Below are 24,038 nucleotides of genomic sequence, written 5' to 3' on the forward strand. Positions count from 1 at the left end.
AAACCTCACGAAATTTATATTAACATAAATAAATAAAAGAAAAATATACTAAAATGAATTTTCTTATCTTTCGATAATACATAAGTCCTCATATTTCTTAGTTTAAATTTACAATTTTGCATAATTTCTATATATCCAGACATTTTTTTATACACCCGATAAAAATTGCTTTTTCCCCTTTATTCAAATTTTTACACATACTTTGATGTTCACTTTATACCAAATGTAATGAGACTTTTTGTCATGTGTTAAGATAATGGCACACATAACTGCATATTTTGCAGCTCGAGATTATACAAAACCTGCGATTGATCGTCGCATTGCTGAATTATTAAAAAGAAGAGTCGGTTTAGAAGAATTACCTACTGAAAGTTTAAAAGAACGACTTGTATGTAAAGCATACAAACTACTACAAATTGTCAATTTTACTAGAAAATATAAATATTATTTAGTAGACTATTTCATTTAAATTTTATTATTTTATTGTATGAATAGGCCAAATTTAAGGAGAATCGAAATGCTAGACAAGCATTGCTTAAAGCAACCCATAGACAGGTCTTGGAAGTTGCTGCTTTTATTTTAAATGTAGATCCAGATACTTTAGAAGAAGGAATCATTGATAAAGACGAATATATCAATGTTCTTGATAGTTTCTTCCTTAAAGATGGAAAGCGTGCAATTCTTATACACTATCAACCAATGGAACCACCTCCATTTGGTATCATAAATTATTCTTTTATTATACATATTTTTCTAAATTTTAATCTGAATATATAATCAATATTTATATATATATATATATATATATATATTGAATATACATATATATATATATATATGTGTGTGTATATATATATATGTATATACATATATAAAAAAAAAATAGAATCAGGAAGATGGAATCCACAATATGAGCGTGAAACTGAAGTAATACGTTGTTGTGTTACTGATGGTTCTACAGAACAACTTTCTGGCAAATGTGTTATAGTTTATAGATTGAAATCAGACATTGATTTTGAAACAAAGCATCTTCATGAAGTAGGTTTTCAGTATGGTTGTGCAAAACTATTTCTGTACATTATAATGTATTCTCAATCTGAATTCTTGAACAGGAAGCATATTATGCATATGCAGAAGTTGACCCAGTATCTCGAAGTGCACTTGCAGCCATATCAGATTTAATTTTAAGGCTAAATTTACCAGCAATAATTGCTAATAAAGTATGGGGTGAATTGTCAAAATGTGAAACTGGTGACAAAGTTGTGAACAATTTTATTTGTGATTTTAGAGACTTTTGTGAATTTCTAAGCAGTAAGAGAGTACAACTCATAATCATTTAAAGCCATATCTATATCTATACAATGAAACTACTATTTCTATATTTTGTTTAGTGACTAAAATAGATTTAGAAAATACAATAAAATTTTACACCGATTGGGAGGCCTATCATAAGTATATAGAATTGCCAGAAAATAATAAACAAAGTCTTACTAACCCAGAAGCTATAGAAGCTATAGAAAATAATCTTAAATTATGGATGAAAAGTATGGAACGGGTAAAGTTTATGAGTGTAGCATTTTATTTTAATCCACTAAAAAATTATATGTATTTGGATATATAGGCCATTGTTCAGAGTCAACAATTACGTAGAGAAACAGAAACAATGGGTCCAAATGCAGAACTCAGTTACTGGAGAAGATTGTTAGCTCGTTTTTCATCAATTATTGAACACATTAAATCTCCATTTACCCAAAAATATATAGATTTTTTAAAAAAAATAAGATCGAAACATATAAAAGTATGTTTAATTACGAGATATCCTTTTTTATTTAAAGCTTAGAAATTAATTCAGATTTGATACACAGAAATGGAAATTGTTGGAAAAACACGTTCAAATGATCCAAATTCTCGCACAAGATAATGTAAAATATTTGTATGCACTAGAAAAATTTACTCAACCTTTGTACAGGCTTGATCCAACAAAAATGGGAGAATATTTACCCCCTCTCATGTATGTTATACGAATGATATACGCTACTTCTCGATTCTTTAATAGCAGCCGAATGATCACAGCAGTTTTTGTAAAAGTACCATCGTAGAAACATAATAAAAATGAATATGTGTATCTCCATATATTCTATAAAATTCCAACGATTTGATTATCAATTTTCCAGATGACGAATCAAATGATTTTAGCGTGCAAAGCATACTTAACAGAGGATGGCAAAATAAATGTTTGGAACGATGCTAAATCAGTCATGATATCCAAGATAAAGGCAAATATTAATTTAAAAAAATTCTAAGTAAATCGATTTACTACAAAATCTTTTTATTATAGGATTGCATTAAACTGTGTGAAAAATACTATGAATATTACAATGAAATGTGCAAAGAAGTGAGAGAATCTGCCGATGAAAAACCTTTCGAAGTATCTGAAATGTATGTTTTCGGAAAATTTAATACCTTCAAAGCGAGAATAATAAAAGTCAGTGATAAAATATTTAAATCCTACTATATATTATATTAAAATCCTATAATATAATCCTATCATTTTGAGCAAAATCATAAAAAGTAAATTAAATATATTTCAGATCATGGATGTTTTGCAAACAACTTTAACGTATCTAATTCTTTATAATTCTGCAATAGAGGGAATAGACGTATTCGCAAACAAATTCTCGAGTTTCTTTCAGGAAATTTCGTCTAAAGATTATGATCCATTAAATCATAGAAAACCATATTTTGATTCTGATTATGATAACTACAAGAAAAACGTGGCAGAGACAGAGGTAGAATTAAGGAACTTCTTCTATAAAAGCGTGTCGGAAACGCCAAACATAACGGAAGCTTTGAGAGTAGTGGCAAGGTATCATTTTATATAACATAGCGTATCAAAATTGAAAATTTTTGGTTGATCTTATCATTATGGGACAAATGGTATATCCATGTCAATAGTGCTGGCAATATCTTTAATATGATTTATGCTAATCATTAAGACAATAAAGTATGGCAAAAAATTACCAATTTTTAATAAAAATACGAAGAAAAATTTCACATATTGCATTATAATCTAAGTTAGTGTTAATCGTTATTACATCACAAATATACGATTTGTATAGATTCCAAAAATTGAAGTTTAAGCATCTGAGAATCGACAGAAAGTATTTAGAACTTACAGGGTTGTTTCAAAAAGAAATCGAGGACGTACGAGATAGATACAACGAAGACAGATCGGATCCTCCGATACCACGAAACGTTCCACCTATTGCTGGTCGTATTTTATGGATTCGACAGCTTTTCAGACGTATCGAAAGCCCGATGGAAATATATAAAGAATGTAGAAGAGTAATTAGCCACGATCACATGCAGAGATGCATTAAAATTTACAATGCCTTGATCAGTGTCTTTATACACTATGAAATGATATATCACAAATCATGGTATGATTCTTCGGAAATTGTAAGTATAATCGTCGAATACGATAAGATGAATAAAATTATGATTAAATTACTAAATGTTTCAATCGATAGGTTCGATTGGCATTGGCTTCGCCCTTGATAATAAGACATCCAGATACGAATAAGTATCATTTGAATTTCGATTCGTACATCATAGAGGTGATACGCGAATCAGAACACATGGCTAGGTTTGATTTGGAAGTGCCAGATTTTATACAGATAATAACATTTTGTAAAGATAAAATCTCCTCGTCGTATGAAACTGTGAAACAGTTGGTTGATGAAAATAATACATTAAGGTACACTGCCTCGAATGAGAGGTATTCTGCTGACTATTAGGTCATCATCTAATCGTTATATTTCCATTATAAATTTTTAATGAAGCTTTAAATGGCTTGATTTTATATAACATTTTCTCTTTGATTATACCGATAAAATATACTCTGTATAATAAATAGAAAATAAAAAGCAGTGAAAAACATTTAATCTGTACTAGATATAAGAATATTTATATATATAATAGGAAACGATCTTACATCCCAGATTTTTCTCCTACGTTTCAGACGAACAATACCAATATTGTTTTTGACTTTGATAAAAATCGTTCTCGTTAATCTCGAGATTGCCTTTCAACCTTGTCTATCGGTAATTACATGGACGTCCTTAAACATTGGCGAAGTATGTGACGAAATAAGGCACTCGCTTACATCGGTGCAGATTTTTGTTAAAGAGATAAAAGACATGAAAGAAGCAAGGGTTGACGAAGTTTTCGAATCCATATCAGAAGCTGTTTTACTACAACTCGATGACCATGCAAAGACTCCTACACAATTATTAGACGATAATATCGCCTATGGGCTTACAGTAGCGGCTGATTTGGAAATTAAATCATCAGCAGCAGAGAAAGCTGTTACGGCTATTATTAACAAGTTTATGGATTTTATAATCGACGAGACTGTTCAGGATGTTAAATATAATTGGATGGATCCGGATAAAATACAAAGGCATATCTCACAGACGAAATTGACAAAGGGAAAATATGAGCCAGGTGTCCATTTTTGATTAATTTTAATTACCTTATTACATAATTAATCCTTTAATAATTTTGTTGTATTCCGCTGCACATGTTGCAACAATTTAATTATCTTGCTGTTGGATTTTAATTGCAAGTAATTATTGTGTTTTTATTTGCGCATTTCGTCTAAAAGATTTAAGAAGAAGAACAGGATAGCGAACATTGTGTTAAAATAAATATTAATTTAAGACGGAAAGTTTTCTGATAAAAAGATCTCATCTCATAAGAGATTAAATACAATCTACATAATGTTACAGTAAAATTTTAGTACTACAGGCATGTAATCTGTGTAGAACGTAAAAAACGTCATATTAAGGGGTTAAACATCTTGTATGATTCGCAAATATAATGATCCATATCTATCAACTAATCGTAGGTTTTGCCCCTATCGAGAGAACACGTAAAGTCCATATAAACAAGGTGCACAATGATTGCATGGAATTATTTGCTTATTTCCATAATAAGCTCGTAGAAGCCTTAGTAAAATGCACCAAGAACTCCCTCGAATTATTAAAGAGAAAAGTCACTAATATAAGGTTCATTCGATTGCATCTACAATTTGCTGATGAGATAACGTTACTAAAAAATGACCTGTGTTCTGTTTTTTATACCTACAGCCATTTGATGGAAGATAACGAATCGAATCAGAAATCACCGATACTTTTAACAACATTTGTCTTGCAAATACCAAACATCGTGATAGTACCCCCAATAGAAGAGTTGCAGTATTATTTTGGAAAATTAGTAATTAGTTTATTGGAGAATCACAAACGAATTACAGCATGGGGACAGCGTTATGCTACTAGTCTAAAGTCTGGAAGTATCGTAACAAATTTCCAAGGTTTGTTTTTCGCGGAAGAAACGAAAATAGCGAATTGAAAACATCATTAACGATGATCGTGATAGTATCATCATTTAACAAAGCTGCATATTTGCTGTTACTTTCTTTTTTTAATTTAATACTTCTTTATTGTAACAGACTCTTCGATGTTTATAACCGTATATACATTAATGACTTATTCATATAGGAGACATTGTAGATTCTGGGAAGAATTATTATCAGATCATATCAGATCATAAAGAGATAGTTCGTAGCGTAATGAGCCTGCAAGGTGCAATTTTCGCCATGAAGCAAGACGTCGATGAAATTGCCAATGTACTACTATTTTTCTTTTCATCCAATTTTAAATATACAAGCAAATCTCGGATAACATCTGAGCTACATCGATATTAAATAACATGTTAAAAGTTCGAGAAAACTCTCGGAAATTTCTGTATACGTGAAATTTGCACGTATCCTGAGTCTCGAATAACACATTTTAATATCGTGAAAGCGATTGATCAAGTTATTCGAGAGATGTCTGTATGTGTATACATACAGCTGCAAAGGATGACACATGTGACTCAATTTGAGTTATTTAAATCATTTTTCGAGTAGATCTACTTGCAGTATTCCTACATATGGTCCGAAAACAGGGACAATATCGTTCAAAATTTCGTCGATTCCGAGCCCATCACTCAGGTGATCAAAGAAAAGTTCGTGGAGTATGACAATTTAGTCGCTGAAATTCAAAATTTGCCAACGAAACACGTAGTTGGGCCTATAGAAATTAGCATGGGTAATAATCTAATATATTTTTCGTCATTTTTCTTGTTTGGCGACGAATAGATAGCGGATCTTTATGTATTTATGGGAAATTTGAATTTTTAGACAAACTGAAATTAGCATTTCTAGTGGAAGCACGCGCATGGAAGACGTCATTGGGACAGAAGTTATCTGCGACTTATAAAGAGAAATTAAAAAGGATCACCGAATATATAAATGAAAAGAATAAGGTACTGGTCAGAGAAATAAAGGACCTGGAAGACGTGAGGATTGCAATGAAATGTTTGAGTGAGATACGAGACGATTTCATATCGTTGGATATAGAATTGATCTTGATCGAGGAAACGTATACGTTAATGGGGAGGTTCAACATCTCTATTTCGAAGGAGGAACAGGATATTGTGGACAGTTTACGGTACAATTTTACAAACATGTTGAACACGGTAATAATTTATGAAAAATTATCATTCATCGCATATCGTTCATGTTATTACGCGATAATATTTTGAATAATGAATTGTTCGATATTATAAGGCGAAACAGGTACAAACAAAGATATGCGAAATGCAAGAGCCATTGAAAAAGGAACTGACAGATGGTGTTGCGATATTTAAGCAACAAGTAATTCATTTTGATCTCGATTTTGAGCTGAATGGTCCTATGGTTGAGGGAATACCGGCTAAAGAAGCTAGTGATCGGTATTATTTATGAATAATAGATTATTGTAATTAGAACACAATTATATCAAAGATCGGTAGTTCTAGCGCTAAATAAATAGAAACGTAAATATCATTCCCGGTTCATAACTGCTTTATTATTCTTATTTGATTTTTCTAGGCTCATATTCTTTCAAGCTCTTCTCGATGAGTTATGGGAGAAGTACGAAACTTACAGTAGCGGGGAAAGTTTATTCGGCATTGAAATAACAGACTACCCTGCTCTTCATCAAAGGAAGAGGGAAATTAATTTACTGCAGAAGTTATACTCCTTGTATTTGCAAGTGATACGAACGATCGACGGTTACTACGAGATACCTTGGTCAGACATCGATATCGAATCTATAATGACTGAATTAGCCGATTTTCAGAACAGGTCGCTACAAGTTCTACTATTTCTTGATATTTTGTTCGTTGTTATGTAAGCACAGCACGTAACTTGACTTTACAATTTTATGTTAGATGTCGGCGATTACCAAAGGCTATGAGAGACTGGCCAGCTTATATCGAGCTGAAGAAGAAGATCGATGACTTCAACGAGACTTGCCCATTGTTAGAGATGATGGCTAATAAAGCGATGCAAGAAAGACACTGGGAAAGAATGTCGAAGTTGTGCAAATACCACTTTGACGTCGAGTCGGAGACTTTTACTTTGGCTAGCGTGATGCAGGCACCTTTGTTGAAGTACAAAGATGAAGTTGAGGTATGATTTCAATCGAAACACGTAATATCTATCTCTCCTAATTAATTACTATTTATTATGTATTACATGTATATTACAGAATTATTTACGTAATTAGGTCATTTCATAAATAGAAGATTTCTGAGAGCTATGTTTAAAGCAATACAATTTTTTATGATGAGAATTCTATTATATTATATGAAATATTTAATAGAAAGATGATAGAATGATTTAATAAGACGATGGTAATAATCATAACGATAATTAATAGAATTTTTAACTTTTCGTAGGATATATGCATAAGTGCGGTGAAGGAGCAAGATATAGAGAGTAAACTGAATCAAATTATAGCAGAATGGGCTACCGTAGATTTACAGTTCTCCACGTTTAAGCAAAGAGGAGAATTACTTTTAAAAGGCACAGAAACGATCGAGATAATATCTCAACTGGAAGACAGTTTAATGATCATCAGTTCACTCCTGGCAAATCGGTATTTAATCGATTGTTTAAATTAGACGAAAAAATATTTAATCTCGAGTCAATAATATTACTACAATCTATATGATATAATTTAGATATAATGCGTATTTCAAAAAGGACATACAATTGTGGCAAAATAAGCTCAGCAACACCTCCGAAATTTTAGCAAAATGGTTGACTGTACAGAATTTATGGGCTTATTTAGAAGCGGTGTTCATTGGCGGTGATATATCGAAACAACTCCCAGCAGAGGCGAAACGTTTCAATGTAAGTAATCAATTCATCTTTAAAAGCTATTATCGAAGAAAATCACGTCCATGCTATTATGTTTGAAATTTCACTCTAATACATTTTAGACATCGATCCTCTCTATTTTAGACATTAATAAAGTCAAGTCTGGACGATGGTATTAAAACAAAATTCACATTGGTTGATACTTCTTAAGGGTTAAATTCCAAAAATCAGAAAATCGTAAATTACATTTTAAATATTCTAGAATATCGACAAAGCTTGGGTGAAGATAATGTATCGAGCACGTGAAAACGTGAACGCAGTGGAAACATGCACAGGAGACGAAACAATGGGACAATTCTTGCCACATTTATTGGAACAGCTGGAATCGTGTCAGAAGTCTCTCAGCGGGTAACAAATCTGATTCGAACACCTCTATTATTAACCCAGCTTCGTTTCTAAAATCTTTTATCTTTCAATTACCATTCTCAGTTTCGATTGAAAAATCGATCTTTCCCGCATAATCTTTTTAGCATAAAATTCAGACGCCTGCACATTTTTCCCAAATTCAAGAAATTTTCTAACAATATAACAATACGATCTGGTTAAACATGGTTTAAAGAATGCAGCAGGGTTAACATGACTTAAATTAATTAAAATAAAATAATATATGATACTTATACAGATACTTGGAAACAAAACGAAGCGTATTTCCAAGATTTTGCTTCATATCAGATCCCACCTTGTTGGAAATACTTGGTCAAGCAGCAGATTGCCATACCATACAGAAATATCTCGATGGTTTCTTCGACAACACAGCAAGAGTAACGAAACTGTCAGACTATTTTCTCTTCTTCCTACAATTAGATTCATAGATACAATTTAGATTTCCACAATTACAGTTAGAGTTTCACGAAAAAGAGTATGAGAGGATTGTAGCTATGTATTCGCGCGAAGGCGAGAAGGTACTAATGGAGAAGGATGTTATATGTTCAGGGGGTGTAGAGAACTGGTTGAACACTTTGTTAGCGGTTCATCAATTCTCAGTTGGCAGTGTAATCTCCCAAGGGCTGCAAGCTCTCACCTACGAAGAGTTTGACGTTATACAATTGATAGACAATTCGATTTTACAAGTAAAATTTCGATTATTTGGATAATTTTCCTGTTTTTCTCGATTGTAAATTATACTACATCTTAACAGGTAGGCCTATTAGTCTTGCAAGTTTTATGGACTCGCAACTCTGAAATAGCTCTGAATACAGTAAGACGAGACAGAACCATAATGAAGCGAACGAATCAATGGTTCCTCGAATTATTAAACAGTCTCATTGAAGTGACTGTTAAGGATTTGTCGAAATACGCGAGAGCAAAATACGAGGCCTTGATTACTATTCATGTGCATCAGAGGTGTGTCTATCGTCGTGTCCCATATTACGAGAAAATTAAAACTATGATTGGAATTTTCGAAGAAAATTAAGAATTTATTTTATAGTATTTTACGCCTTGTTTTTCTTTTCTATTATATTCTTTTGTATCGAAAATATTGAACATTAAAATATCATGAATAATATAACCCACTATTCGTGTACTGGAAAAATGAGCCGATAAATATCTTCACGAATTTTCCAGAGACATATTCGACGAAATGTGTCAGATGAGAGTTCGCAATGTGCACGACTTCGAGTGGTTGAAGCAGTGTAGATATTATTACGATACCGAAACAGAAGATGTTCCTATAAAAATCACAGACATAGATTTTGTTTATCAGAATGAGTTTCTAGGTTGCACTGATCGACTCGCCATTACGCCTCTTACCGACAGATGCTACATAACGTTAGCTCAAGCTGTAGGTAAGACTATCGTTAAAGTGCGGGTGAAGCAAGTCTCTTTAATTAATAACTATTTTCCTTCGTCGCAATTATACAAATATGAGTTTTTAATAAGGGATATCGTCATTCTTAAATTATAGAAGAATACTTCTTCTCTAAGTATGTCGAGCCTGTTCTAATTTTCAATTATTATCAATCATTTTTTAAACTTGGTACTCCAGGTATGAATTTTGGAGGTGCACCAGCGGGACCAGCTGGGACTGGCAAAACAGAAACCACAAAGGATATGGGGAAAGCCCTTGGAAAGTACGTGGTGGTATTTAATTGCTCGGACCAAATGGATTTCCGCGGTTTGGGCAGAATATTTAAAGGATTAGCCATGGCCGGAGCGTGGGGCTGCTTCGACGAGTTTAATCGCATCGATTTGCCGGTTCTATCCGTCGCTGCTCAGCAAATAGCGATCGTACTCACAACAAGAAGGGAAAGAAAAACAAGTTTCCTTTTTAGGTATTCTGTAATATCAATCAGATTATAGAGTTTCAAGTACAGTTTCTGTTTTAAGTAATTTTATAATTTAAATTACTAAGGAAATATATGTATCATACAGTGACGGTGAAGTATACAAATTAAACTACGAGTTTGGGATCTTCATTACTATGAATCCTGGCTACGCTGGTCGCCAAGAGTTGCCAGAAAATTTAAAGATACAATTTAGAAGCGTTGCTATGATGGTTCCCGATAGACAAGTATTATCACGTAAAAATGATACAGCTATAATATAAATGTTCGATATAAATTATTGCATTGATGATTATTCGTTCGTTTAGATTATTATGCGTGTAAAATTGGCAGCCTGTGGCTTTAAGGAGAACCTTTTACTAGCACGAAAATTTTTTACTTTGTACAAACTATGCGAAGAACAATTAAGCAAACAAGTGCATTATGATTTCGGTCTGAGAAACATTTTATCCTGTTTGCGAACTCTTGGTGCGCAGAAACGAGCGAATCCCACCGATTCTGAAGAGACTACCTTAATGAGAGTTTTAAGGTAAAACAAATCCATCAGTTACTGATACTGGAAAATGTTCCAATGGAAATCAAACCTCTGGCCTTTATCATACAATAACAAAGTTCTATCTTCACTGTGATATTGCAGAGACATGAATCTATCAAAGTTGGTAGACGAAGACGAACCCTTGTTTATGTCTCTCATCGAAGATATGTTCCCAGGAATCAAACTCAGAGTTCAAACATACAAGGACCTGCAGAAAGCAATTGCAAATGCAACTGCCGCTCTTGGCATAATGAATCATGCAGAGTGGAATTTGAAAACAATTCAAGTAAACTTCGCAATTGAACATCGAGCTATTCGAGATAATAATACTCCTTATATCTCTAGTTATACGAAACGTCTTTGGTTCGTCATGGTTTGATGGTGCTCGGACCAACAGGATCCGGGAAAACCATGTGCATGTGGGCTCTTATGAAAGCTTTAACAGAAATGGGCATGCCCCATAAAGAAGTCAGAATGAATCCCAAAGTTAGCGTCTTCCTTTACACCGACCTTTAATTACTAATTGATCAATCAATTTTTTCGTTAATGTCTAAATAAGATTCTGAATAAGCTACCCGTGCAACAGCGGATTATCATTGCACGTATTTTTGATAAATTCTACCGCTATTCTAGTCGATGAATTACATAATATACATAATATATTAAGAAGTTGAAAAAAATCTTATAAAATAAAATAGTCGAGAATATTCTATGAACAATGCATTGGTGTGTTTAGTAAGTAATTTGCAGCAAGTGAACTAAATTTGGTAACGAAACAATTTCCTTAGGCCATAACCGCGTCTCAGATGTTTGGTAGACTGGATGTAGCGACAAATGATTGGACAGATGGAATTTTCTCTACTATATGGAGAAGATCGACACAGACGAAGAAAACAGAAAATTTATGGATGGTCTTGGATGGCCCTGTGGATGCTGTATGGATTGAGAACTTAAATTCGGTGCTGGATGATAATAAGACATTGACTTTAGCGAATGGCGATCGTATAATTATGGCGTCGAACACTAAATTGGTCTTTGAGCCAGATAATGTCGATAATGCATCGCCAGCCACGATATCCCGCATGGGAATGGTGTTCATAAGCGCTTCTGTTCTAAAATGGACCCCCATTCTACAAGTAATTTCAAAACTACATATTTCTTACTATTTCTTGTATCTAAGCTTTCAACAGCTTTGTTGTTGATACATACTTTCGGCTGCGTTTTAAGATGTAACAGTATTCAATATCTTTTTGTTAATACTCAGGGGTGGTTCAAGACACAACCGCCTGCACAAGTAGAAGTGTTGAATAATTTCTTTAATAAAATTTACAACGATGCTCATACCTTCGTTCAAACGAAGCTTCCGACAACAATGCATCTCCTGGAAGCTCTTTATATAAGGCAATGTATCGATTTATTGGATGGTTTGCTTGGTACAAATAAAGATACGGCTAGTACGTATTTTTTATCCATATACTATTATATTGCTCATATCAGAGTAAGAACAATATTTGAATTTAATCAAAAGTTAAAAAGTAATAACCAATTAATAATTAAAACTGACACTTTTTTATGGGCTCGGTAGGTTATAAATTCAAATTAAATATCTATCAAAAACATAGCAATAATATATTTAACTATTTACTATGTATGTATTATGTATATTATTATCTTTATTTTTTTTAATTTTATTGCTTGCATTACATCGAATCTTTTTCTATCAGAACCATCTTCGACTAATTTGTAATTTATAAATTAAGAAATTTGAAGATAAAGTTAATAAGATAGGTTTGTCAACTAACAAACTGGTTTTGTAAAATTCGACAATTACATGTAATTGAAAAATCTATCGGACTGAAAACTTTTACACACCTTTGCAAGTGTAGTTTGTTACGTGAAGGGATTTAATTGAAATGTACGTGATTCAGGAACACTACCAGAGTATCACATCGAAAAGATATTCCTATTCTCGCTAATGTGGAGTCTGGGAGCGGTATTGGAATTAGACGAACGTAACGCATTGCAGGAGTTCCTACTTAATCATCAATCGAAATGTAATTGGCCAAAATGCAAGGTAGTACTATGCACATGGGATTAATTGATATGGAAACAAGCATAATTATACCGTGAAATAATGGTTATCGTAGGAAGATGAAACTATCTTTGAATATCTGGTGTCAGACGATGGCCAGTGGATTCATTGGTCCGAAAAGGTCCCAGAATTTATTTATCCTTCGGACGAAGTTTTAAAATATTACACTATTTTAGTCCCTAACATAGATAATGCAAGAACCTTATTTTTGATCGATATCATTGCAAAACAAGGAAAAGCAGTGCTGCTAATAGGTATCAATCACATCACTGTCGCAAGCTTGCTTTTTAAGAGATTAGTAATTTATTAATCATTAACTATTAAACGACTCTACTAATCATAGGAGAGCAAGGAACGGCGAAAACAGTCATGATCAAAAGCTTCATGTCTCATTACGATCCAGAAGAACACCTATTCAAATCTTTTAGTTTTTCTTCTGCATCAACCCCTAATATGGTTCAGGTAATTAACTCGAAATTCAGAAAATTAGTATAGACGATAAGTTACGAAGTAACGGAATACGATTCGTAGCGAGTGTTTGAGAGCTACGTCGAGAAAAGGGTGGGTACCACTTACGGACCGCCAGGTGGTCGGAAAATGACCATTTTCATCGACGATATAAATATGCCTGAGATAAATGAATGGGGTGATCAAATTACAAACGAGATAGTTCGTCAACTGATGGAGTATAAAGGATTTTATTCCCTGGATAAGCCAGGCGATTTCTGCATTATACAGGATATTCAGTTGTTAGCAGCTATGATCCACCCTGGCGGCGGTAGAAACGATATTCCACCACGGCTCAAGAGACAATTCAATATTTTTAACTGTACATTACCATCCAACAAATCTATGGACACGATTTTCAGTAAGAGCATATAATTAGCGAAATAATATATAAACAGATGTTCTAATTAAGCATTAAAACAGCTATTAATGAATTTCTACGTTCCATGCAAATCGTTATTTTCTTTTCTTGTAATAACTCGGTAATATTTAATTATAATATGCAATATAAATGTAATAACGATAATGGCAAGGTTACATCGCGTAGATTACATCGACAAATTTAAATTACAAGACAGTTTATTTTTGATGGAAATGATACGACGCATACAAAGACAAGAGATTTATAAATAATTTCTTTATTTGTAATTTTTGTTTCAGTGCATCGTATCATTCCTATTAAAAATAAACGATACCACGTTTATAATTTACAAATACGTAGATTTACTAAACTGGGATTAATTAATTTCTCTTTATTAATTATTGATTCTGTAATTATCGAAGCTTTGGTTAGGAAATTACCAGGTTAATAAATGTTTTGAAAAAATGTTTAGGAAGTATTGGACAAGGATATTTCTGTAGTACTAGATTCGACGAGAATATTGTAAGCTTTCTGCCAAAATTAATACCTTTGACGAGAGTTCTATGGCAGCAGACTAAAAGTAAAATGTTACCAACGCCAGCGAAGTTCCACTATATTTTTAATTTAAGAGACTTGTCACGAATATGGGAAGGCATTCTCAGAATAGAAAGAGCTGAATGTGATTCTAGAAGCAGACTATTAAAGCTTTGGGAACACGAATGTACTCGAGTGATTGCAGATCGGTTGGTTATCATACGAGTAAACCGAAAAGTTTTTTCAATAAACTACAGACATAATTATATTCTTTATTGCTATTAGATTTACGAATAACGAGGACACCCAGTGGTTCAAAAGTACATTAAGAAAAACTGCGGAGAAAATGTTGGGTTCTGATTTTAATTTCTATATACCAGTCGAAACATATTTCGTGAACTTTCTACGCGAACCGCCGGAACCTACTGGAGATGAACCGGAAGACTTCGTCTTCGAGGCGCCAAAGATTTACGAAGAGATTCCAAGGTTCAATTTTACTTAAAAAACTTAATTCACCAGTTCAGCTTACTCCAATGACACTAATCAAGGATTCGAATGTTAACAAAATGAAAACCTCTTTATAGTTATGAGGATGTGATTGCGAAAGTTCGACAAAACATGGATCAATTCAACGAATACATTCGGGGGATGCACCTGGATCTAGTATTCTTTCACGATGCTTTGGTGCATCTGATTCGAATATCGAGAATCCTAGGTGTTCCTCGAAGTAACGCGATGCTAGTAGGTGTTGGAGGATCAGGCAAACAGAGCCTGACTCGGCTGGCCTCTTTTATTGCTGGTTTTAGTTTCTATCAAATTACGTTAACCAGGTATGTAATCGCAGCAAAAGAATTTCTAAATAATTTTCAGACTAGGGTCCTCTTGTACAACTGAATTAATCAAACAAATTTACAGTCTATAAGTATAAGTATAATTTACAGACTACTAATTTAATTGCTAATCTTATTAATTGGTAAATTATTGTACGAGAGAAATCAGATATTCTGATACACCAGCAAGTATGTTCATACTGCTCATGACTACACCATGATGAATCGTGGTATTTTTACTATCTTATCCTTGTCTATTATTGTTTCTGTCTAGGAGTTATAGTGTTACAAGCTTATTGGAGGATTTACGAAAAGTGTATAGTGCAGCTGGTGTAGGAAGCAAAGGACAAACGTTCATATTTACCGATAATGACATAAAGGAGGAAGCTTTTCTGGAATATATTAATAATATCTTGAGCGTTGGTGAAGTTGCAAATCTATTTCCAGCAGATGAACTTGATGAGATTTTGACGACGGTGACGCCTATGATGAAGAAGGATGATCCAAGGCGTCCACCCACTCCGGATAATCTTTACGATTATTTCCTGTCACGTGCGAGAGATCAGTTACATGTGATCTTGTGTTTTTCACCAGTGAGTGATTTAATCTATAAATTCATGTAAAATATAATGAAACCGTAAAACTTATTAACATTCTAATAATATAACAAAATAACAAAGAATTCAGAATGAACGAGTTAAAAGATAATTGTTTCGTTACTGTCAGGATTTCCTGTCTTTTCTGGTATCAGATACAAAGCTTTCAACTTCTTAGAAGAAATAGATATTAATAATTGTATTAGGTACGATGACGATTAAAATGTGAAATTTATTTTACTATTTTTGGACTATACTATTAAAGGGTTAATTAAAGAAAGAATACCATTTGTGTGTTTGATAAAAAGTGTATTCGTATTTGAATTGCAGGTTGGTGAGAAGTTCAGATCACGAGCACTGAAATTCCCTGGTCTTATATCCGGTTGCACCATGAACTGGTTCTGGAGATGGCCAAAAGATGCTTTGTACGAAGTCAGTGATCATTTCTTAAAAAAATATAAAGTAATATGTAGTGCAGAGATAAAACAACAGTTGATGGAAGTTATGGGAGATATACATCATGATGTGAATGACGTTTGCACACAATATTTCGATAGGTAATGTTATGTAAATTAATCTTAATTCATTTTCATATAGATATACATAATCCTTTTTCTGAATAGATTCCGAAGAGAAGTATACGTAACACCAAAATCATTTTTAACATTCCTAAGCGGATATAAAGTACTTTACAAACAACGTTTGGATAATATTAATATCCTCTCGTATCGTATGAGCAGTGGTTTAAGTAAGTTAATCGATGCTGCAGGCCAAGTCGATGAATTGCGTAAAGTTTTGGAACAAAATCAACAAGAAATCGCTGAGAAGAATGTGCAAGTCGAAGCTGTTCGTATATTTTTATATTAATTATAAAACTTTAATAAAATTTAATAATAAAATTATTATTTTGTAGATTTTAGTTACTGTGAATGAAAAGAAGAGCGAAGCGGAAGCGGTGAAAGCACAAGTGCAGGTTTCTAAGGACGAAGCAGAAACTATCTTGAAAGTGATCGCGAAAGAAAAAGCGGCAGCAGAACAGAAATTGAAAGCTGCGGAGCCTGCTTTATTGGAAGCGGAGGCTGCCTTGCAAGTTGGTTCCTTTTATATAAATTTAAATTAATTAGATACTTTAGGTTTTAAATGACAATTTTGTGATATATTTCAGACTATAAAAGCTGCTGACATTGCCACAGTAAGAAAACTAGGAAAACCACCATATTTAATTACTCTTATTATGGACTGCGTGTTAATACTGTTTGGAAGAAGATTGGAACCAGTTAAACCTGATTACGAACGACAATTTTTAACTCCTTCGTGGTCTGAAGCTTTAAAAGTATTTCCATCGTTATTCCATTATTTCGTTATTTAATACATATAAATTCTTTATTACTTTACGTATTACAGGTGATGGCTGATACTAGATTTTTATACAATTTGCAAAATTTCCCAAAGGATAATATCAACGCCGAAACCGTCGACTTAATGCGACCATACTTAAATTATCATTTGTATACTTATGAAGCTGCGAAGCAAGCTTGCGGAAACGTTGCTGGTCTCATTCAGTGGACCATCTCAATGGTTACATTCTACGGAATAAATAAAGATGTTCTTCCACTAAAAGTACTTACTTCTTACTCACTTCTAATTCAAATCATTAAGACGAAAGAAACAAAATCTCTATAAAGAATTTTTAATTCACAGGCGAATTTGGCTGTGCAAGAAAGTAAATACGAGAAAGCGAATCGAAACTTAATGGAAGCTGAAAGTGTCTTGAGAGAGAAAGACGAAGATTTGAAAGTGGTACAACAGGAGTTCGATGCTGTGATGGAAGAACGTCAAGTAATTTATATTTAAAATATATATACTCCAAGAACTTTTATGATTTATCTTTCCTTTTGATCTTCCCTTTTAGCACGTATATTTTTTTTATTTTTTCCCCTCTTTTCTGTTTTTTCCTTCCTTTCTCGTAATTTGTGTGTTTCTTAAATAAAATTTATCTCTTCAGAAAATAGTCGATTTAGCAGAAATATGTCAAGCGAAGACAGACACAGCCACAGCAATGATCGAGGGACTTTCTGGCGAAAGAATAAGATGGACGGAGCAAATTGCTATCTTTAAATCGGAAATAGATCGTCTAGTCGGCGATGTATTGATTCTAATAGGTTTCTTATCATATTGCGGGCCCTTCAATCAAGAATTCAGGACTCTATTGCAGAGACAATGGTTTGATTTTATCCAAGCCCGAAAGATTCCGATTTCCCTCGTAATAAATATTACGGCTACTTTGACTGATACTGCTACTGTAAGTGAAAAATTAACTTAACATGTGTTAATTATAGAATGTCGTTAGAGTATGGCATCGATATTTTAAAGATTGGAGAGTGGAGTTTGCAAGGTCTTCCAACGGACGATTTGTCCATTCAGAATGGAATTATAGTAACGCAAGCAACCAGATATCCCCTCTTAATCGATCCTCAGCTACAAGGTAAAGCATGGATCATGAAGAAAGAAGAAGAATTTCAATTGCAGGTGAAACTTTCTTTTTCTATGTTAACCCTTTCACATTTGATTAATTAATTATTAGATTGTTCGAAAAATTCAATTTCGATGAACGTATGTATTTGATTTCGCTAAAATTCATCCTAATTTGTGTGTTTCAAAAATGTTTCTATTATCAGTAACTGATAAAGTGAATTTTTTTTTCTAAAATACATGAATATCCTAATCTTGAAATGATTTGTATAATTTACTTATTGTAGAATGTTAACGCATTTTGATGTTTGATTTTAGGCAACGTTACTCACACATAAATATTTTAGAAATTATTTGGAAGATTGTGTTTCTCTGGGTCGTCCATTGTTAATCGTCGACGTAGGAGAAGAATTGGATCCTGTTTTGGACAATTTGCTGGAAAAGAACTTTATAAAGATAGGAACTTCGTTGAAGGTAAAGCACTTGCATTCAAATTGTTTTAGAAATGGTTTGGACATAAATATATATCGATAATTTTTATAGGTAAAGTTAGGCGATAAAGAAGTGGATATTCATAAGGATTTTAGACTTTACATTACTACGAAGTTACCCAATCCATCGTATACGCCAGAAATATTTGCACGTACTGCTATAATCGATTTTACTGTCACTATAAAAGGTAATTTTCAAATATAAATAATTAGATATAATGTAATATAAAGTACATATATTTATCAATTTTCTAAATAAATTTGCATATAAATTCGTAGGATTGGAAGATCAGTTATTAGGAAGAGTAATCCTAACAGAGAGAAAGGAACTTGAAAACGAAAAAACACAGTTGATAGCAAATGTAACTGCGAATAATAGAAAGATCAAAGAATTAGAAGCTAATCTTCTACAAAAATTGACGACCGTAGAAGTATGTATCTTATTTTACTTTACTTGTAAATGTTAATAAGTGTATTATATTTTGTTCGTCTTCAGGGACCTTTGATAGAAGACGTAGAACTAATGTCTGTACTAAATATCACGAAACAAACAGCTGCCGAGATAAACGAGCAGTTAAGCATCGCAAAGGATACAGAATTAAGAATCGATTTAGCTCGAGAAGAATTTCGACCAGTAGCAACACGTGGCAGTGTTTTGTACTTTTTAATTTGCGATATGTCTTTGGTTAATTGCATGTATCAAACGTCGCTCGTTCAATTCTTAGAACGTTTCGACCTTTCTATGGAAAGGTATACGTATATAGTATAATTTAATTTAATTTAAAGAATATATATATTTTTTCAAATATACTTTAATTTGTGAGGAATTATTAAAGTTGAATACAAAATTATTCGATCGATTTAGATCTGAGAAGAGTCCAGTTAATCAACGTAGAATCAATTTCATTATTGAATACCTCACATATGAAATCTTCAGGTACAAAGCAAGAGGTCTTTACGAAATTCATAAATACATGTTCATCTTATTGATGACATTAAAGATTGATTTACAACGTGATGTTATTTCTCACGATGAGTTCCAGTATTTTATCAAAGGTGGTGCAGCCTTGGACTTAAACACTGTTGCACCAAAACCTTGCAAATGGATTACAGATGTTACCTGGTTAAATTTGATTGCACTTTCTGCCTTAAGACAATTTCAATACATTCCTTCTCAAGTACCAGCTTCTGAAAAGGTTTGGAAGCAATGGTTTGATAAACCTACTCCGGAAGAAGAAGTGATACCTGATGGTTATAACAGTTTAGATACTTTTCGACGTTTATTGTTAATTAGGTTGTCCTAATGATCATTCAATTTAGTTTCATGTATACAGATTAAAAAGTATCGTACGTAATGTATTTAATACATTTTTAGGGCATGGTGTATTGATAGAACACTATCACAATCAAGAAAATACATATCAACTTCATTAGGAGAAAGATATGCAGAGCCTGTAATTACTCTTTTGGATGTAATGCACAGTGAATCAAGACCAAATACTCCCATGATTTGCTTCTTGAGTATGGGTTCTGATCCTACACCCAGTATAGAACACCTTGCTAAAAAATTGGAGATTATGTGTAAAAGTATCTCAATGGGACAAGGACAAGAAGTTCATGCAAGAAAATTGATTCAAAGTGCAAGCACTGAAGTTAGTTTTTATGAAAAATTTAAGAGAGATTAAGTGAAAATACAGGTATTAATGTGTGATGCATTAATATAGTAATTTATAGGGTTACTGGGCATTGTGTCAAAATTGTCACTTAGGTTTGGACTATATGCAAGAATTAGTTAACTTCATTTTGGAAATGGAGGAACCACACCCAAATTTTCGTATATGGATTACTACAGAACCACATAAGGACTTTCCAATATCTCTTTTGCAAATGTCCATAAAATACACTTATGAGCCTCCACAAGGTAAAGGAAGAATAATTCTCTAATTTCTTGTTTCTACATTTTCCTTCATCCTTCATGTTAGGTGTGAGAGCAGGTTTGCTTGCCACATATAGTGGAATGAGTCAAGAAATGTTAGATCAATGTGATGCTCCACAATATATACCAATTATATACACAGTATCGTTTTTACATACTATTGTGCAAGAGAGAAGAAAATTTGGACCTCTTGGTTGGAACATACCATATGAATTTAATCTATCAGATTGGCTGGCATCCTGCATGTTCATTAACAATCATTTGAGTGATTTTGATGTAAAACAAGGAATAAGTTGGCACACGATAAGGTAATACAAGAGAAAAATTTCTTTTAAAAATAATTTTAAATGAAAAACAATTTTAGATACATGATAGGAGAGGTGCAGTATGGAGGTCGTGTTACGGATGATTATGACAAAAGGTTGTTGAACACATTTGCAAAATTATGGTTTTTAGATGCAATTTTTTCAGAGGACTTTGTATTCTACAAAGGATACCCTGTTTTAGTTTATAAACAAGTTACAGACTACCTGAAAGTAATTGATGAAATGAGTTCCATAGATCCACCACAAGTTTATGGTTTGCATCTTAATGCAAACATTACGTAAGAACATTTTCTCACAATATTCCAGCTGTAACTGTATCGAAAGGAATTTATGAGGAATTTATAATGCTGCAGATATCAAGGTAATACTACACAAGCTGTTTTAGATACTATAATATCTGTACAACCAAAGGAAGCAGGTGTAGGTGGTGGTGAATCTAGGGAAGTAATTGTATCTAGACAAGCAAAGGAAATGTTAAAGAAATTGCCACCAAGTTATGATCCATTTGAAGTAAAACAGAGGTATACCTCAATAATATTTCTAAATGATTGTTTCCATCAACTAATTCAGAGATATTACTTTATAGATTGCGAATATTGGGTGCCACTGCACCAATGACTATTTTTCTGAAACAAGAAATTGATAGAATACAAGTAGTTATTACATTAGTGGACGTTATTTTAAAAGATCTTTTACTTGCTATAGAAGGTGTTATTATAATGAGCGAGGTAATTTTTTTTATTAATTCCACACTAAACATTATAAATTCATCTCATGCAAATAATGTTTAGGAATTGAGAGATGCTCTTGATAATATATATGATGCTAGAGTACCAAAAGCATGGAAAGCAAAATCATGGGAATCTACCTCTCTTGGTTTTTGGTATACTGAACTACTGGACAGAAATAAACAATTTTCTACTTGGTTGCACACTGACAGACCTGCCAAATTCTGGATGACTGGATTTTTCAATCCTCAAGGTACATAATAATTTACAAATGAAATTTAATTGCAAATAATTAAACTTTAATTACATAGGATTTCTAACTGCAATGAGACAAGAAGTAACAAGAGCTCACAAAGGATGGGCATTGGATAATGTAACTTTACATAATGAAGTTTTACGGTATACAGCAGAAGAAATTAAAGTTGCACCTCAAGTATGTTAATCATCTTGTGAAATCATATATACATTAATGAATAACAACTGTTTTATGTACTAGGAGGGAGTTTATATATATGGACTATTTCTTGAAGGGGCTGGTTGGGATAGAAGGAATAATAGACTGTGTGAATCAGCAAATAAAGTTCTATATGTATTAATGCCTGTCATTCACATCTTTGCTTTATATAATATTCCTGATAAAGATCCAAAATTATATCAGGTAGATATATTTGTACTAAAACCTTTAAATTTATTAATTATCTTTTAATATTCACAGTGTCCAGTGTATAAAAAACCACAAAGAACCTACGTGCTATTGGTTACACCACTTTGGTTGCAAACAAGCAGACCACCAGAATTCTGGATCTTGCGCGGGGTAGCTCTATTATGTGATATAAAATAAAAGTATTTGTATCTCTTTTCTTAAATTAACATGCTTCAAGAGAATATATAATATGATGCAAATGATTCTATGAGATTTATGTGATATTTGTTATTGGACAATACTTCTTATAATTATTTGATTTTAAAAACTACCAGAAACTATAAATAAGGAATCTGACAGGAAAATATAAATTCTATATACATTTCAGACTGATTTCAGATTTTAGCAGTACAATCATGATAGTTGTGTCTCATTACAGTGGAAATAAAATTTCAAAATGTTTTATATAACCCATACAGTACATACATAAAAATTTTCTACAGTAAATGCACAAATATTTTGTTAAGCTATTGTAGGTATGATTAATACTTACCTTTTACATTTGATCGAAGTCGTCTCATAATTATCATTGTTAAAAGAATTACCGCTGGGAATTTATCCATGTCGAGTCTTGAAAACTCGTGGTGGCACCTCGTGTTCTAAATTTTCTGAAATGTGCGCGAGCGCGCGCGTAAATTGTGGATTTTCATTGATTTATTCGAGAAACTTCCGTGAACAGTGTAACGAATAAAAATGTTGGAAACTTTCGAATCGTTGAAAATTTTCAAACTCAAAATGGCTAGTGAATTACCGTCACTTTAAATCGTAATGAAGGCACTCCTTGAGTTCGCTGGTTTTCGACATTTTTTTTCGATATTACATTAAACAATAAATTAACGATATAACGAGGTGCAATAAAATATGAAGAAAATTAATTGAGACAACAAAGCATAAAAGTAAAACAGTTATCAGTACTCGCGGCAGATGTTTACGACATTTCTCGCGCGGCAAGAACTAATATTACAATTGAAAGTTTGTTATTTGTTTCCACTAATACGTTTTACTTATTGTATTTTTAATATCGTGATTTTAATCTGTATTGTCAACAAGAAATAGTTTGAAACTAAATTTATTTGCAATCTGCATATGAATTTAAATTTTATTATTTTATCGTATTTGTAATTGGCGCCAATTATTGCTTTAGGAAACGATAACCAATTACATATTAATATATATTATCAATCAAATGTAGATGGGTATATAAAATATGATTTATTTCTATAGTAAACATTTAACTATTTTTCATAAATATAAAATTAGTAAATGCATTAAAATTTTCTAATATTCCCCATTTATTTTGCATTTATTTAGTTTTATATTATTACAGATTC

The 24,038-nt window shown here is 32.6% G+C and overlaps 1 protein-coding gene across 1 annotated transcript; it reads left to right on the forward strand.

Annotated features, from left to right (window-relative positions):
- The first annotated feature begins 256 nt into the window (after positions 1–256).
- Positions 257–22,845, forward strand: kl-3 (dynein heavy chain 8, axonemal kl-3). Its single transcript, XM_076625075.1, has 65 exons — positions 257–388; positions 496–718; positions 887–1,038; positions 1,113–1,311; positions 1,392–1,555; positions 1,622–1,798; positions 1,866–2,087; positions 2,175–2,276; positions 2,339–2,489; positions 2,710–2,866; positions 3,120–3,304; positions 4,105–4,506; positions 4,910–5,069; positions 5,151–5,374; positions 5,574–5,689; positions 5,972–6,152; positions 6,245–6,582; positions 6,674–6,837; positions 6,977–7,231; positions 7,318–7,558; positions 7,828–8,027; positions 8,113–8,284; positions 8,514–8,659; positions 8,934–9,072; positions 9,151–9,381; positions 9,450–9,619; positions 9,878–10,098; positions 10,299–10,584; positions 10,685–10,823; positions 10,905–11,125; positions 11,234–11,417; positions 11,477–11,617; positions 11,920–12,267; positions 12,396–12,585; positions 13,060–13,205; positions 13,279–13,477; positions 13,567–13,685; positions 13,755–14,091; positions 14,564–14,834; positions 14,911–15,111; positions 15,210–15,393; positions 15,743–16,048; positions 16,382–16,608; positions 16,675–16,897; positions 16,965–17,141; positions 17,217–17,384; positions 17,456–17,671; positions 17,753–17,890; positions 18,057–18,353; positions 18,425–18,580; positions 18,842–18,997; positions 19,067–19,202; positions 19,294–19,445; positions 19,511–19,764; positions 19,880–20,308; positions 20,390–20,666; positions 20,749–20,935; positions 20,997–21,258; positions 21,315–21,554; positions 21,630–21,797; positions 21,863–22,004; positions 22,068–22,257; positions 22,316–22,437; positions 22,501–22,662; positions 22,720–22,845. The coding sequence occupies exons 1-65, from the start codon at positions 257–259 to the stop codon at positions 22,843–22,845; spliced, it is 13,101 nt and encodes a 4,366-aa protein (XP_076481190.1).
- The last annotated feature ends 1,193 nt before the right edge of the window (positions 22,846–24,038 follow it).

This window comes from Bombus vancouverensis, chromosome 15, assembly GCF_051014615.1.
Source record: "Bombus vancouverensis nearcticus chromosome 15, iyBomVanc1_principal, whole genome shotgun sequence".
NCBI classification, from domain to species: domain Eukaryota; kingdom Metazoa; phylum Arthropoda; class Insecta; order Hymenoptera; family Apidae; genus Bombus; species Bombus vancouverensis.

Excerpts from the sequence above, each read along its gene's own strand:
- kl-3 (XM_076625075.1), top strand. The coding sequence starts at position 257 with ATGGCACACATAACTGCATATTTTGCAGCTCGAGATTATACAAAACCT. Across the intron at positions 9,073-9,150 it reads TCTTCGACAACACAGCAAGA|TTAGAGTTTCACGAAAAAGA; the intron begins GTAACGAAACTG and ends CCACAATTACAG. Across the intron at positions 17,142-17,216 it reads AAGCGGAGGCTGCCTTGCAA|ACTATAAAAGCTGCTGACAT; the intron begins GTTGGTTCCTTT and ends GATATATTTCAG.